Source organism: Ictalurus furcatus, chromosome 16 (genome assembly GCF_023375685.1).
Source record: "Ictalurus furcatus strain D&B chromosome 16, Billie_1.0, whole genome shotgun sequence".
Lineage (NCBI taxonomy): Eukaryota > Metazoa > Chordata > Actinopteri > Siluriformes > Ictaluridae > Ictalurus > Ictalurus furcatus.
The window spans coordinates 5,483,040-5,497,500 of NC_071270.1; the positions used below are offsets into that span (position 1 = coordinate 5,483,040).

The 14,461-nt window shown below is 44.3% G+C and overlaps 4 protein-coding genes across 8 annotated transcripts in view; 2 read left to right on the plus strand and 2 right to left on the minus strand.

Moving 5' to 3' along the window:
* Positions 1–219: 219 nt before the first annotated feature.
* Positions 220–1,763, plus strand: mrpl49 (mitochondrial ribosomal protein L49). The gene is made up of 4 exons (XM_053645816.1): positions 220–363; positions 926–1,073; positions 1,263–1,387; positions 1,490–1,763. Exons 1-4 carry the CDS (start codon positions 253–255, stop codon positions 1,634–1,636), a joined length of 531 nt encoding a protein of 176 aa, XP_053501791.1. The 5' UTR covers positions 220–252; the 3' UTR covers positions 1,637–1,763.
* A 124-nt stretch (positions 1,764–1,887) lies between these two features.
* znhit2 (zinc finger, HIT-type containing 2) lies at positions 1,888–4,269 on the plus strand. Of its 2 annotated transcripts, none has more exons than XM_053645810.1 (2): positions 1,888–2,160; positions 2,643–4,269. In XM_053645810.1, the coding sequence occupies exon 2, from the start codon at positions 2,662–2,664 to the stop codon at positions 4,267–4,269; it is 1,608 nt and encodes a 535-aa protein (XP_053501785.1). In that variant the 5' UTR covers positions 1,888–2,160; positions 2,643–2,661. The 2 variants fall into 2 exon arrangements, with proteins under 2 accessions (XP_053501785.1, XP_053501788.1); XM_053645813.1 differs by having other exon boundaries at positions 1,888–2,156.
* Positions 4,270–4,703: 434 nt separating this feature from the next.
* Positions 4,704–9,064, minus strand: tm7sf2 (transmembrane 7 superfamily member 2). 2 transcript variants are annotated; one of them, XM_053645814.1, is made up of 11 exons: positions 8,895–9,064; positions 8,331–8,392; positions 7,957–8,204; positions 7,804–7,858; positions 7,513–7,707; positions 7,241–7,344; positions 7,043–7,162; positions 6,332–6,500; positions 6,171–6,251; positions 5,964–6,086; positions 4,704–5,101 (listed from the first exon to the last, which is right to left on the minus strand). In XM_053645814.1, exons 2-11 carry the CDS (start codon positions 8,389–8,391, stop codon positions 4,941–4,943), a joined length of 1,317 nt encoding a protein of 438 aa, XP_053501789.1. In that variant the 5' UTR covers position 8,392; positions 8,895–9,064; the 3' UTR covers positions 4,704–4,940. The 2 variants fall into 2 exon arrangements, with proteins under 2 accessions (XP_053501789.1, XP_053501790.1); XM_053645815.1 differs by having other exon boundaries at positions 7,957–8,153; positions 8,895–9,062.
* A 3,647-nt stretch (positions 9,065–12,711) lies between these two features.
* Positions 12,712–14,461, minus strand: part of cnih2 (cornichon family AMPA receptor auxiliary protein 2) — a 10,457-nt gene continuing 8,707 nt past the window's right edge. For 2 of the 3 annotated variants that reach the window (XR_008388184.1, XR_008388183.1), the window contains exon 7: positions 12,712–14,461. This exon is cut by the window's right edge and continues 229 nt beyond it. The gene's annotated coding sequence lies outside the window, so the exon portion shown is untranslated. The other variant, XM_053646178.1, reaches the window with a different exon arrangement.

A 14,461-nucleotide genomic window follows, 5' to 3' on the forward strand; every position in this document is an offset into this window, starting at 1 on the left:
TCTGTACACTAACCCTATATATGCTGAACATCTGTACACTAACCCTATATACGCTAAACATCTGTACACTAATGTAATAAACACAAATCTCTCAAAGTCTCATATATTATATATCAGTAGAGTAAATAAGTTTAAATAGTTTAAAATTGTTTTAATTAATTGTTTAATTAAATAAACCCGGTGTGTGTGTGTGTTAGTCAGTCAGTCGGTCAGTAGCCGTTTCCTTGCGCATGCGCAGAGCGGAACTACAAGATGGCGGCCTCCGTGAGCAGCGTTGCTGTGACACTGAGCAAATCTGTGTGGAATAAAAACAGTTTAATTCACACCTTTAGGAGAATTTCTACTACTGCAGCCTGTTTACGGGTGAGTTTTGGATTTCATTTGTTTATCGTGACCTTTTCTGGTGTTAAATGTGGACGGAAATGTCTACTTTAGCTCCGTTATCCAGATGCTCAGTGTGTGACATTAGGAAATATAAATGTGTTTTATGAAAACAGATATTAAATGTATGCGGCAGATGAAGCTGTTTTTACTTGTGCAGATGTTGGTGTTGTACAAACGGGTCAGATTCTGTCTTTAAACTTTATTAACAAATTAAATTAGAAGTGTTTGACCAGAGTAAAATGTTTAGTAGGCCTACACTTATTAAACAGCTCAAAAGATATTTAAATCCAATCATTCCTTATAGAAGAGAGATTTATTTTTATATTTTCTAAACATGTTGTAAGTGTGATAAATAATTTGTACACCATGTCAGAAATACCTTTCTGCAAGAGTTCTGCATCATTTGAAGAAAAATAATAGTTTATTAGAGCAGTTATAATCTGAGAGTCAGACAGACACAGTGATGTCATGGTGATGTCACTGTAGTTATATGGTGTTATTTGACAGCGAGGTGATGTCATGTTTTGTGGGTGGGGTTTAGACACACAGCAGCTCAGAGAGTGGAGGTTCTTCTGTAACCGAGAGCACAGATGAGTTCTGCTTTGTGGAGCGACTGATTCCTCCAACACGCGTCCCACCTCCACCCAAACACACCGGCCCCGCCCCATCAGGATGGACTCCACCCTCAGGTACACACACACACACACACACACACACACACACACACACACACAGAGTTTACAGTTAACGCACTGATCAGCTTAACTCTCACATCAGAGACGTGTTTATTAACATTGTGTAAAAGCTGTACTTACTGACTTCCCCTAATGCCTCCTGGGGTTTTTCTTTACGTGTTATGATGATTCTGTTTGTTTTAGAAACGCCTCCGTCGCTGCCCTACATGATCCGACGCTCCCGAATGCACAATATTCCCGTTTACTCCGACATCAAACACGGAAACCAGAAGAGCACCATCGTGCGTAAGGTGGAGGGAGACATCTGGGTGGGTTTAAAGCTCCTCATCAACTCTGAGAGCTCACACATCTCTGCCTCTGTTCCTCTGAGTGCGTGATGAGGTGTTAGACACCAGCTGTTTGTGTTGCAGGCTCTCAATAAGGATGTAAAAGAACATCTGCAGCAGCTGACGGGCAGAGAGCTGCCCACCACGGTCAACGAGGTCACCATGAGCATCCGCATTAAAGGCCAGTTCGATACGGAGCTGAAGGAATGGCTGCTGAAGCTGGGCTTCTGATCAGCACTGTATTATTATTATTATTATTATTATTAAACCTATCTGAGTGTGATTAATACAGAAAACTGATGCAGAGAAATCTGATTAACTCTGTTTTACACCAGTTGTTTTTCCTGTTGTGTACAGCCGTGTGCAAATAAACTTACACATGGACTCTACAGCACCTCACTGTTCTCTCTTCTGACTTTTTTCTTTATTCAGTCATTAATTTTTGAAGACATTTCCACCTCCTTCAATATTTTTATTTTTCAGAGGAAATGAAAACACAGAAAGGGATGATGTAGAATAATGACGTGTTTCTGTGGTTGTACCGAGTTCAGTTAGCGATTCGGGATTAGTTTAGATTTTTTTCCTCCGACTTTTTAATTTTAGACAGAAGAACCGCGTTTAGGGCGAAACTGCGCAAAATCTGCGCTGCTTCTGTGCAAAAGGCTTCCGCGTTTACTTTACCGTGACGTCATCACACCGCGACAGCTTAGTGTGGTAGCGCAGCAGCGTCTCTCGTGCGTTTACTAACCTGGTGGGTGAGTTGTTATTAATAATATCATATAGTTATTATGAAATAAGAGCTTTATGAGTTTATTTATAATTACCTTCTACATATTGTCCTGGAACAGAAATAAGTCAAAGCAATAAATAAATCTCAGCTTTTACAGTTTAACATCCTGATGGCTGCAGTTTATCTGCTCATTTCTGGTTCTTTTACCTGTAATAGTTTTTTCATGTAATTTATTTATTTATTTGTTTAACAATAAACCCCTTAAATTACAGGATAAAATGTGAAATGGTTTTCTTTTGTAAATTAGTACACACTGACCAGCTGAACTATGTTATGAAACAGAACCAGGCACTCAGTAAAAAAAAGTAGAAATAAAATGAGAAATTGTTTGTATCCAAATGAAAACAGCTTCATTGTGAGCTGAAGTGTACAACTGAGATGTTTCCTGAAGCAGATACTTGTATTACAGCGATCTGAATAAAAGTCAGTGTTGGTGTGTTTGTCCAGCGTCTCTCGGCAGTGTGTGATGGAGTGTGCGTGGAGACGAAGGACGCCGGCGTTCGTGAGATCGTTACTGATGGACGTCTCGCTGAAGGAGGACGATCTGAGCGGTGAGACAGAACCTGAGCAGATAAGGAAAGACGGGATTTCACTTCCAGTGACTTCAGCATGCGGCGCTGACCTGACTCCGGCTGCTGAGGAAGAGAACACATCATCGCCCTCATTACGACCTTGCGGGCTGTGTCTCAGTAACCCGGCGCGCTACACTTGTCCCCGCTGTAACATCCCCTATTGTGCGCTGTCCTGTTACCGTGGCTCGGCTCACACGGCGTGTTCAGAGCAGTTTTATAAAGACTGCGTGTCTCAGGAGCTGAGGCAGCGAGGCAGGACGGAGCACGAGGACAGGATCCACATGAGGGACATCCTTCTGAGGATGCGGCAGGCAGAGGGGGGGCCAGGCGGAGTCACGAGGGAGCTGATGGAGAACAGTGGAGGACAAGTGACCGAGAGGGACACAGACACGCTAACGCTGCTGTCCAGGCTAGCCGAGATTCAGACACACAGAGAGGAGGGACAGGAGGACGAGGTGCAGGACATCCTGCAGCGACTCGGCGAGACAGGTGGTGAGGAAGAGGAAGGTGAGGAAGAGGAAGATGTAGTGACGAGGCTGTCGGGACTAAATATCGAGTCTTTGACTGAAGAAGAGCTGTGGGCGCTCCTGCCAGAGAAGGACAAGCAGAAGTTTGAGCAGCTGCTAAAGGACGGCGGCATCAGCGCTCTCGTTCCAATATGGCAGCCGTGGTGGGAGGAGCACGAGCGAGACCATGCAGTGCTGATCGAGGAACTCCAGCGTGCTGAAGAAACAAACAGCTTGGAGGAAGTAGAGGACAGAGACATCCAGGACTTGGACACGGCATCAGAGCTTCCATCACCACAGAAACAGGAAGTTAAGAAGCAGAAAGTAAAAATGGAGGGAAGCAGAAATGCGCCTCCTCCAATCAGCTGTGAAATCCCGCCCCTGTCCTCCCTTTGCTCCACCTCTCCATCTCCACTGCTGAAGTTCAGCCTGGTGAACGTGCTGTACAGTTATGCCTTCACGCTCCGCCTCTTTAACGGAGACGTGACGGAGAAACAGCAGCTGCTGGAGTTCACGCAGCTCCTTCTGTCCGTGTCGGAGTGTTTGGGACGCGGCCGGACATTCGGCTCGTTCTCCGAGGCTCTGAGCGCCGCAATGGCGTCCATCTCTGCAGAACGCTACGACTCGGACTCGGCGCTGAGCGCAGTGGAAGGCGTGGCTCACATCCTGAGCGGAGCGAGCAGGGACAAGGGGGCGGGGTACACACTCTCAGCACTCGCTCAGCTGCGCTCGGTGTTCAGCAGGGCGCGCAGCGCAGCTCCCCGAGACCACGCCCACTTCAGGAGGATGTGTTTCCTGGCTGGGAAGAAGTGCGAGTTCCTGCAGGCATGGACCAACGAGAACACCCACACACTGAGGGCTTTAGCCAGACGGGTGTGGTCAGAGTGTGAGAGACAGACAGGTGAGAGACAGGCGATGGAGAGAGACAGGAAGCGGGTGGAGGAGAGCTGGAAGAAGGGAAGAGCGCGAGGAAAAGTGATGATCGAAGAGATTTAATTTATTTAAAATCAGTTACGATCATTTTCTTATAAAATTATAAAACCATGCAATATATTTTCTTGTAACAATTATATAAAATCACTATTTTTCTACACACACACAGCTGTGTTCTTTGTTTGCAACAGTAATAAACACAAACATCCTGCTTTCGTGTTCTGCTCATTTTGCACTCCTTTATTGTTGTTCTTTTCCTGAGCTGTGTTCCAAATGTTTCCCACAGAATCATGTGCACTACCTAGTGCACTACTGTAGTCCACATTGGAGCAGCGTGTCCTCCTGACGCACAGCTGAGTGTCTGCATGTGTTTAAAAAATTGTAAATGGTTTGAAATGACATTTTATAAATTAAAATCTTGATCATCTTTACATTAATCGTGTTGCTCTGTTGTTAATGTGCCATGAAACTAACACGGGTGTGTTAAACTCGGGGTGATGTACATGTGACCGTGTGGAAGCAGAAACACGTGAACCTGTGTTTTTTTTTTTCAATTGAGGCTTTATCAGGAAAAGGTGTATGAACATGTTGCATTTAACCTCGTGTCCATGTACAGTGAGGATCACCGGGTTCTTCACGTGCCTCATACACACACAGAGACTGATGTTATGGGTGTGTGTGAGGGTACAGGAGTGAGAGAGTGTTATAAAGTGTGTATGACAGCAATAATGAGCTCAGTAGATGTAGGGGATGATCCTGTAGGGCACTCGGCTGCAGTACGCCTCCCAAGCCGCGCCGTACTTCGCTCTGCACTGACGTTCATCTCGTGCCTCCCTGTGCACCAACAACACGCTGAAGTACAGCACGTAGAAGTACGGCAGGATGTGGGAGAACCCTGTGGGGACACGGTGGGGGTTACAAACCGTGAGCGTTAAAACACACGGGGTTTTATTTACTCATAAAAACTAATGTAAGAGCAGCATGTAATACACTGCTTAACACTTTCACACTACCTAGAGTTCAGAGTAGACCTGAACATACACACACACAGTCATGTGAAAACGTAAGTACACCCCATGGAAATTTTATATATATATATATATATATATATATTTTTTTTTTTTACATATTTGGATGAGCAAACATTTGATCCTCTTTGAAGCAGTGCCTATTAATAAAGTTGACATTTTTGAGTTAATTTAAATTGTGAAAATTACTACGTCACATGGAAAAAGTAAGTACACCCCTACATTTATGCAGGTGGAACCTGTCCTATTTATCTTATTTATACCCCTCTCATATCTAGTGTCTGGTGTTCCCTTTGTTATTGAGGTGTGTGGTGTCATCACGCCAAGATCTAAGTCAGAGTGTTCTGTAAGTCCTTCAGAAAAAAGGTTGTGGATGGCAAGAGATTTAAAAAGATCTCCAAATTATTTGAAATACATCATTCTACTGTAAGATAAATAATCTACAAATGGTGCAGATTTAAAATGACTTCCAGTTAGTGCAGGGCTGTCCCAGCAAATTCAGCACAAGAAGAGACTGTCTGATGCAAAAAGAAGTCTCCAAGAACCCCAAAATTTCATGACAGGATCTGCAGTAGGTTTTGCAGTTGTTGGTGTCAAAGTGTATGCTTCTACAATCAGCTTTAGTTTACAACCTTTGAAGGCTCAAAGGAATATTGATGTGGGAGTTTCACACCCCTGGCGTATATATGCGTGTGTGCATGCGTGTGTGTGTGTGTGTGCTGGACTGACCACAGGGTAGAGACCATGCTAGCGCCATCAGAAGGTCTCCGAGGTAATTGGGGTGCCTGACGAACCCCCACCATCCCGACACTAACAACTGCTTTCCTGTTGCTGTGGCAATCGTCTTTAAATCTACAACATTAGCATAAAGGAGCTCAGCACTACATAAGGTTCTCTGTTTGTGTATATGTGTGTGTGTGTGTGTTTGGGACTCACTTCGGACGCTAGTGTGTGTTGGGTCTCTCCTGAACTGGTTCTTCTGAGAGTTGGACTTGCGGAAGACGTAATACCCAATTCCTGAAAGCAGAAAGAGGTGTCATGTGTATTAACACTCTGCGGTGTTAATGTCCGTCAGGACAGGGCATGTCCTAAATTACCATTCAGCAGGATGATGGCAAGGGCACTGAAGGGAGTAAGTGTATGAGGGTGTGACACAAGGAAGGCTGCCTGGAGGCCGTATGTGAATGGAACCCAAACCAAATCACCGAACGCCAACATGAAGCCGAATCCATCATGCACAATGTCCATGGTGCTCAATACCGCCTCCTGCAGGGCGGAGTCACACACACACACACACACACACACACACACACACACACACACACACGACCAGGCTGAGTCGGAAATGCAATAACCATTCGCTATTCACTACATAATGATTTAATAAAATCCCACAATGCAACAAAACACACTGTCATCTTGTGTACTGCCCTGTGCAGTGCCCTGTGTATTGCTCTGTGTATTGCCCTGTGTATTGCCCTGTGTATTGCCCTGTGTATTGCCCTGTGTATTGCCCTGTGCAGTGCCCTGTGCAGTGCCCTGTGTATTGCCCTTTGTATTGCCCTTTGTATTGCCCTGTGCAGTGCCCTGTGTATTGCCCTGTGCAGTGCCCTGTGTATTGCCCTGTGCAGTGCCCTGTGTATTGCCCTGTGTATTGCCCTGTGCGGTGCCCTGTGTATTGCCCTGTGCGGTGCCCTGTGTATTGCTCTGTGCGGTGCCCTGTGTATTGCTCTGTGCGGTGCCCTGTGTATTGCCCTGTGCGGTGCCCTGTGTATTGCTCTGTGCGGTGTCCTTTGTAGTGCCCTAACTTCATTCCACAGAGCGTCAGTGACGTAGAGTAATTGGAAGGCGTTCACCAGCAGCATTGACACTGATGGTGATCCACGCAGCTCCACCTCCTTCATCAACATCACCGCATTCAGCACCACCTAACACACGCACACACACATTTTTAGGAAAATGTATGTGTATAGCTGATAGAGACAAACGTGTGTGTGTGTACTCACCCAGCCTATTAACCCTGGACGCAGCTCACAGAAATATTTCAGATCGAATGAACCGATACGTGGGTTTAACTCCCGTCCAATAAAGAAATCATACACAGCGTTACCTACACACACACACACACACACACAGGTCAGCCTTTGTTTTTTCCTTCTTTTAGCTTGTGTACAGTAATTAGCCAGTAATGGTGTTCATTGGTGTTTAACAGTGTGTTAAGTAGTTTTCAGTGCAGGTGTGAAAAACTCCATTTCCCATCATGCCCCTGTGCTCTGACCTGTGTTTCCTCCGAGTGCCAGTGCGTGTACAGGAGCCCAGAAGGAGCGAGCATACAGGTAGAGGGAGAGCAGGAAGGCCACGCCCACTGCACACACCGCCAACGGCACCATCAAGTCATACAGGTGAGCCAGGGGTACGCCCACACACACACACATACACACCAACACAATCGTCACACACAGCGCATGGAACCCTAAAACACACACACAAACAGCAATACAGCCATTACACACACAGCAGACGCAAGATTGTGGGAAATGTAGTACACGATAAAAGAGAACTACATTACCGTTTATCGGATATTTCAGTCTGCTTCCATCCCTGAGAACTAAACCCTCTGACACCTGGAGAGAGAAAACACACTATATTCTGTGTGCACTCTGTGTGTGTGTGTGTGTGTGTGTGTGTGTGTGTTTGTGTGTGTTTGTGTGTGTGTATTAACCTTGCCCACTGGGAGCAGGTAGAGCAGAATGTGTGTGCTGAACCACACAGTGATGATGAACACGGCTCGGGGGTCATAGAGGTCAGAGTGGGGGGGCAGTGGGGGGGGCCAGCGGAGCACGCTGCCCTCCTCAGACACACACACACTCAGCAGGAAGAGCACAGTGAGGGGGAGGAACACTATTATACATGCAGCACCTACACACACAGAAAAGTCCTGTTCACGAAATCCAATCATCAAAGTGCTCACTGGAGACGCGTTCATAACGCCAGGTGTGAACAGGACCACAGATACAGATGTGTACATAAAGACATGCACAGATACAAATACAGATGTGTGTATATATACATGCACACACACACTCTGTGTCTTACCTATCACCCCTCCAAACTCTGTGTCAGTTGTTTGTGGTGATTTGTGTTTGCTGGACTTCATCCTGTTGTTGATCAGAGCAGAAAGCTTTCTCACACACACTCACACACATTCTTAACTTCATCATTTACACAGTTAGTGCTAAACTGGTGGCTACAGTGGTGCTTGAAAGTTTGTGAACCCTTTAGAACTTTTTCTATATATATCTGCATAAATATGACCTATTTATATATATTGTTGTGAAGATCACTCTGATAAAATAAAATAAATAAAACAGAACGCTCACTCACACCTGATCGTCATCCCACTGAGTGAAAACACCTGACTCTAATTTCACCTTCAAATTAACTGCTAATCCTAGAGGTGCACATACTTTTGCCACTCACAGATATGTAATATTGGATTATTTTCCTCAATAAATAAATGAGCAAGTATAATATTTGATTTCTTATTAAAATAAGAAATATCACCTCACACACTGACAAAACACTTTCAGCTCTTCATTAAATTTATTTAATATTTAATATTTATTTTACAGTTTATAACGATGTGTGTGTTTCGCTTACCTTTCCTCTGCGCGCGCTGTCAGAATCAGTTTACAGCAGCTGGAGGCGGAGCCTGGTTAATAGCCCCGCCAACAATACGAGTTAATGTTTTATACCCGACCAATAAAAATCCAGCGCGCGCATCACAAGAGCGTGGAGCGGGGAGTAGTGAGCCAATGAGAACAGAGAGCATGCCGAAGTGTTCACGCCTCACCTGTTATCTGGCCAATGACAGAGGAGCGTGAGGCACACGTTACGCAGTGACGTTGCCGCTGGTGTCCTAGGTAACCAGCCCGCGCGCTAGCAGGACCAATCACATCGCGCTGTTTAATCCGGGTATTCTATTTGCACACTCGCTAGCTCTCTGGCTAAAGCTGAACAAAAAAATAAACAATAAAAGCACTTATTCAGGCAGATGTGTGGGACTTCACTTCTAAATTTATATCCACTTTATTTTCTAATTCACTGCTGCTAGATAATAATTATACAAATAAAATAAAAAAGAAAATTAACGCTATGTTCATTTTGTTCTGCTGCAAATTAGCTCATTTTATTATCTTTTGTAATTTTCGAGTTAATAATAATAATAATAATAATAATAATGTCCCGAAAGCGTTTATTTTCTTGACGCTGTAAATTCTGTGCATTTAATTTAATAAACCATCGAGGCTCTTTTACCAGCAGGGGGCGATACAACACCTCTACACTCTCACCTGTGTGTGTGTGTGAGACAGAGAGAGAGAGAGAGACTGCGTGGGTGTATAAAGTACAGATTGGCAGTCTGATAGGTAGACAGACAAATAATCAGACAGACAGGTGTGTTATTAATCATAATGAGCTCAGTTGTCCCATCTGTCTGATCACGCTGTCTCACACCTTCTCACTCACACATCACATCCTCGTGTTCAGTAACTATGGTGACCTAGAGAGAGCATCACTTCCTGTCCGTGCATGACGAAGTGTGTGTGTGTGTGTATGTGTGTGTGTACTGTTCCACAGTAGGGAACCTGTCTGTGCAAACCCCTAATTTCTCACTTACTAACCGTCTGTCTGTGTCTCTATGTGTCTCTTTCTGTCTCTCTCTCTAATACAGATGCCCAGTTCTGTTGCCATGACACCCAGTTTTTCCCAATGCTGCAGCAGTGAACTCTGTGTGTGTGTGTGTGTGTGTGTGTGTGTGTGTGTGTTCATGCATTTGTGTGTGCATACGTGCGTCTGTGTGTGTGGGTGGGAGTTTGAGTGATCCTGATTAGTGTGTTTAAAAATGCAAATTTTCTGCTTTCATAATCTCCCCTCTCACCTGTGTGTGTGTGTGTGTGTGTGAGAGAGAGAGAGAGAGAGAGAGAGAGAGCAAGAGAGTTAGATTTCATGTCTATTGAAAATGCTAATCAGCTTCATGATGCAGTGTAACAATCACACACACACACATACACACACACACACACACACACACACACACACATACAGATAGGACCTGAGAATACCTCTGACCTTTAACCTTTAGCCCTAATCCCTAAACACTTCTCACTCAGTGGTATTATGTATGACTGTACAGTGTTCGAGCCCTGTTATTAATGTTAGCTACATTAGTGAGCTCGCTGTGCTAAAGCTAACTGTGAGTGATGTCACGACTCACAAGTCTAATCTACCATCACATCTTATCCACATATGTACGCTCTAAAGTACACAATGTCTGTAAAAGTGGGTAACAATAATGCACTCTGTGTGTGTGTGCGTGTGTGTGTGTCTGTGTGTGTGTGTGTGTGTGTGTGAGTGTGTGTGTAATGTAACTGTAACTGAATGTGTTTTCTAATGAAGCAGTGAAACATTTCCATTTCAGACTGCAGAAGTTTATAACAGAGTGGAGATCTCACAGCTCCTCAGTGCTGTTACATCATCACCTTGTACTGTGCTGTAAGTGAACCCTGTGTGCAGAACCTTGATAAGAGAACCGTGTGTGTAATAGAACCCTGTGTGCAGAACCTTGATAAGAGATCCGTGTGTGTAATAGAACCCTGTGTGCAGAACCCTGAGAAGAGAACTGTGTGTTTAATAGAACCCTGTGTGCAGAACCCTGAGAAGAGAACCGTGTGTGTAATAGAACCCTGTGTGCAGAACCCTGAGAAGAGAACCGTGTGTATAGAATCGTGTGTAAATCACAGTCACTGATGGACACCTGAGCAGGTTTTACAGAAATAAGTCAGTAACGTTTGATTCTACGCAGCAGAACTTCACTGGAAAGGATGTTATAAATCACATTACTGCCAGCAGTACAGGTTCTTCATCATTATTCTTATCTCTGCATTTATGTACAACAAATACATAAATATATAAACAACAAACACATACATATAGAAACAACAAACAGGTAAGTATCTGAAGATGTACTGAAGAGCTGATATTCTCTCTCTCATTCACTTTCTCTTTCCCTCTCTCTCTTGCTCGCTCTCGCTCTCTCCCTCTCTCTCTCCCTCTCTCTCTTCCTCTCACTCTCCCTCTCTCTCTTGCTCTCTCTCTCTCTCTCTCTCCCTCTCTCTCTCTCTCTCTCTCTCTCTCCCCTTTGGCTGCAGCACCTCTCCTCAGAGTTCTCTCCGTTTCTCATCTTCTGTTTATTTAAATCAGACTTTCAGAGAATTAATTACTGATGTGTAATGAAGAGTGTGAGTGAACACTGATTATTTCTCCTCTGTGTGTATTTCTGCTCCATCATCATTAACACAAACACTAAGCACCACTCGACCTCCATCCCTCCATCTCTCTCTCACTCTCTCTCTCTCTTCCATCTCTCCCTCCATCTCTCTCTCCATTTCTCTCCCACTCTCTCTCCATCTCTCTCTCCATCTATCTCTCACTCTCTCTCCATCTATCTCTTCACCTCTCTCTCCATCTCTCTCTCACTCTCTCTCCATCTCTCTCTCCACCTCTCTCTCTCTCTCTCCATCTCTCTCTCCAGCTCTCACTCGCTCTAACTCTCTCTCTCTCTCTCTCCCCACCTCTCTCTCTCTTTCTTTCTCTCTATCTCTCTCTGATTTCAGGTGGATCAGCAGTATATTTTTCATAAAATTCTCTAAGCAGTTATAAATGTGCTGTACAGTGGAAGAACAGAAAATGAGGTCACGCCCTCACAGCGGTGTGTGTGTGTGTGTGTGTGTGGGTGAGTGGGTAGGTGGGTATCCTGCAGGTACAGATAGAAATAGACTGAATGTACACCTATCTATCATTCCTTCACAAGAGTTTAAGCTCTGTTCTCTTCATCGCTCCTTCAGACTCTATGTCCTCCAGCTCTGTTTTTCAGCATCTGGACATCTGTCCTGTTCTTTTCATCTCATTGTTATTTGAAATATGTGTGTGTGTGTGTGTGTGTGTGTGTGTGTGTGTGTGTGTGTGCGAGCACATATGCATGCTTGCCATGTTTTGTCAGTTGCTCAGTCATGTTTCAAACTTATCAATTGCAACCAGTTTCCATGGCAACATCTCTGAAAAGAGAATTGAAACGGCTGGAGTCACTCTGTATGTGTGTGTGTGTGTGTGTGTGTGTGTGTGTGTGTGTGTGTGTGTTAGACATTTTAAAAGAATACAGTAGGAACAGAGACAGAGAGAGAGAGAGAGACAAACAGAGAGAGAGAGAGAGAGACACAGACAGAGAGAGAGAGAGAGAGAGAGAGAGAGTCAATAAGCATGTAACACAGTTTGGTTGCCATGGAGACAGCAAAAGAGTGAGCTGCACTTTGTCAATCTGTCTGCAACTCAATCGCACTAACTCAGGAGAGAGAGAGAGAGAGAGAGCGCGAGAGAGAGAGAGAGAAATGGAAATGTCCATCTTCTACATTCTCGTATTCGCATCACAGTATTAACCCTTTCTTATTTTCTCTCTCTCCTCCTTTTCCTTGTTTAATTTCCTGTTCTGTTCATCCACAGTTTTGGTGAGTGATAGTGACAGTTCGACAGCGAGGTTTGAGGAAAGAATCAGTTTTATTGAATATGAAGAATTGCTTTAAGTTTCACACTGATGAGAGATACAGAGTGAATAAAAAAGACAATTATAATTCCTAAATACACCGTGTTCACGTTACAGCACGCTCACGTTCACGTTCATGTTCACGTCGTGTGGAATTACAGCAAACACGACACTCCGAGCACTTCATCTCCTCCAGCTGGGAAAATCAGTGTTTCCATGGAAACACACCCAACACCAAAGACACAAACTGACCACGGTGATGGTTTAATATATATATATTTTTGCTACACGCTAAAAAGCTAAAGTGCACTACACTATGGACGATGAGGTCATCAGCTGAGGATGATGGGAATGTGTGAGTTTAACCCTGACGCTGTTTTTAGCAGTGACGAGATTCCAGATTCCAGAAAATTCTATTTCTGTCTAAGTTCTGTTGAGATGCGAGTCAGAAACTCGTCTTTACCGTAATTCCCACGTGTCGTGAACGGCGCTGTAAGACAGTCAGTGATGATGTCATAACGACCTAAAGTCTTTCATCTTTGTTTCCTCAGTGTTCGATTGTCAAGGGACATAAAGAGGACAAAATGTCCAACTCAAGTCACACACACACGTGTGTGTGTGTGTGTGTGTGTGTGTGTGTGTGTGTGTGTGTGTGTGTGTGTGTGTGTGTGTGTGGTGATGCCACTTTTAGCACAATAATGTCCTGTGTTATTTCCACAAAGTCCTGTTCACACAACTAAGAAGTTCAAATACAGAAATGTAAAAAATGAGCAAAGTAACACAATGACATCATCATCATCGTCATCATCATCATCATCATCTGTAACAGTGTCATCAGCGGCTCTGACATCATCCCTACATTATCATCACAATAACCATGTGAATTGTCCACGTCCCAAACGTCACCGTGTGGTAAAACGTTCTCATTAGAACCCATTCTAACTGCAATACTCACTAAAGATGTTTATTAGAGCAGGTCTTTATTAGAATGTGTTTTTTGTTAGAACATGTATTCATTAGAAAGTGAGGTTTGGGACAGTGTTGAGAACTGGCATAAAAAAAGATGAGTCACTAGTAAAGAGAACACCGTATTTAGAAGGGATCACATGATTAGCTAGTCCTGCTAGCCAGTTAATTAAAAAAGAGTTATCAGGTTGAGTATCGTTAGCCTGTAGCTAGTTACCTGCCCTGTGTCTGGTGTTCCTGTAAGACTTTGTGTTTGTGTGTTTGGCTCAGAGCTCCGGGACATGACTCCAGAGCAGGAATGAACTCTAGTGTTTGGGAATTGCTCATTATTCCATTCAACTAAATGACCTTCAGCAGCATCTGTCTCACTCTGTCTCACTCCCTCTCAACCTGTCTCACTCTCTCACACTATCTCCTTCCTTCAGTCATCACAGTCCATCTCAGCCTGTTTCACTGTATCTCAGCCTGTCTCACTGTGTCTCAGCCTGTCTAACTCAACCTCAGCCTGTCTCACTGTGTCTCAGCCTGTCTCACTCAACCTCAGCCTGTCTCACTCAATATCAGACTGTCTCAATGTGTCTCAGCCTGTCTCACTCAGTCTGTGCCTGTCTCACTATGTCTCAGCCTGTCTCACTCCCTCCGTCATTGCAGTCCATTTCAGCCT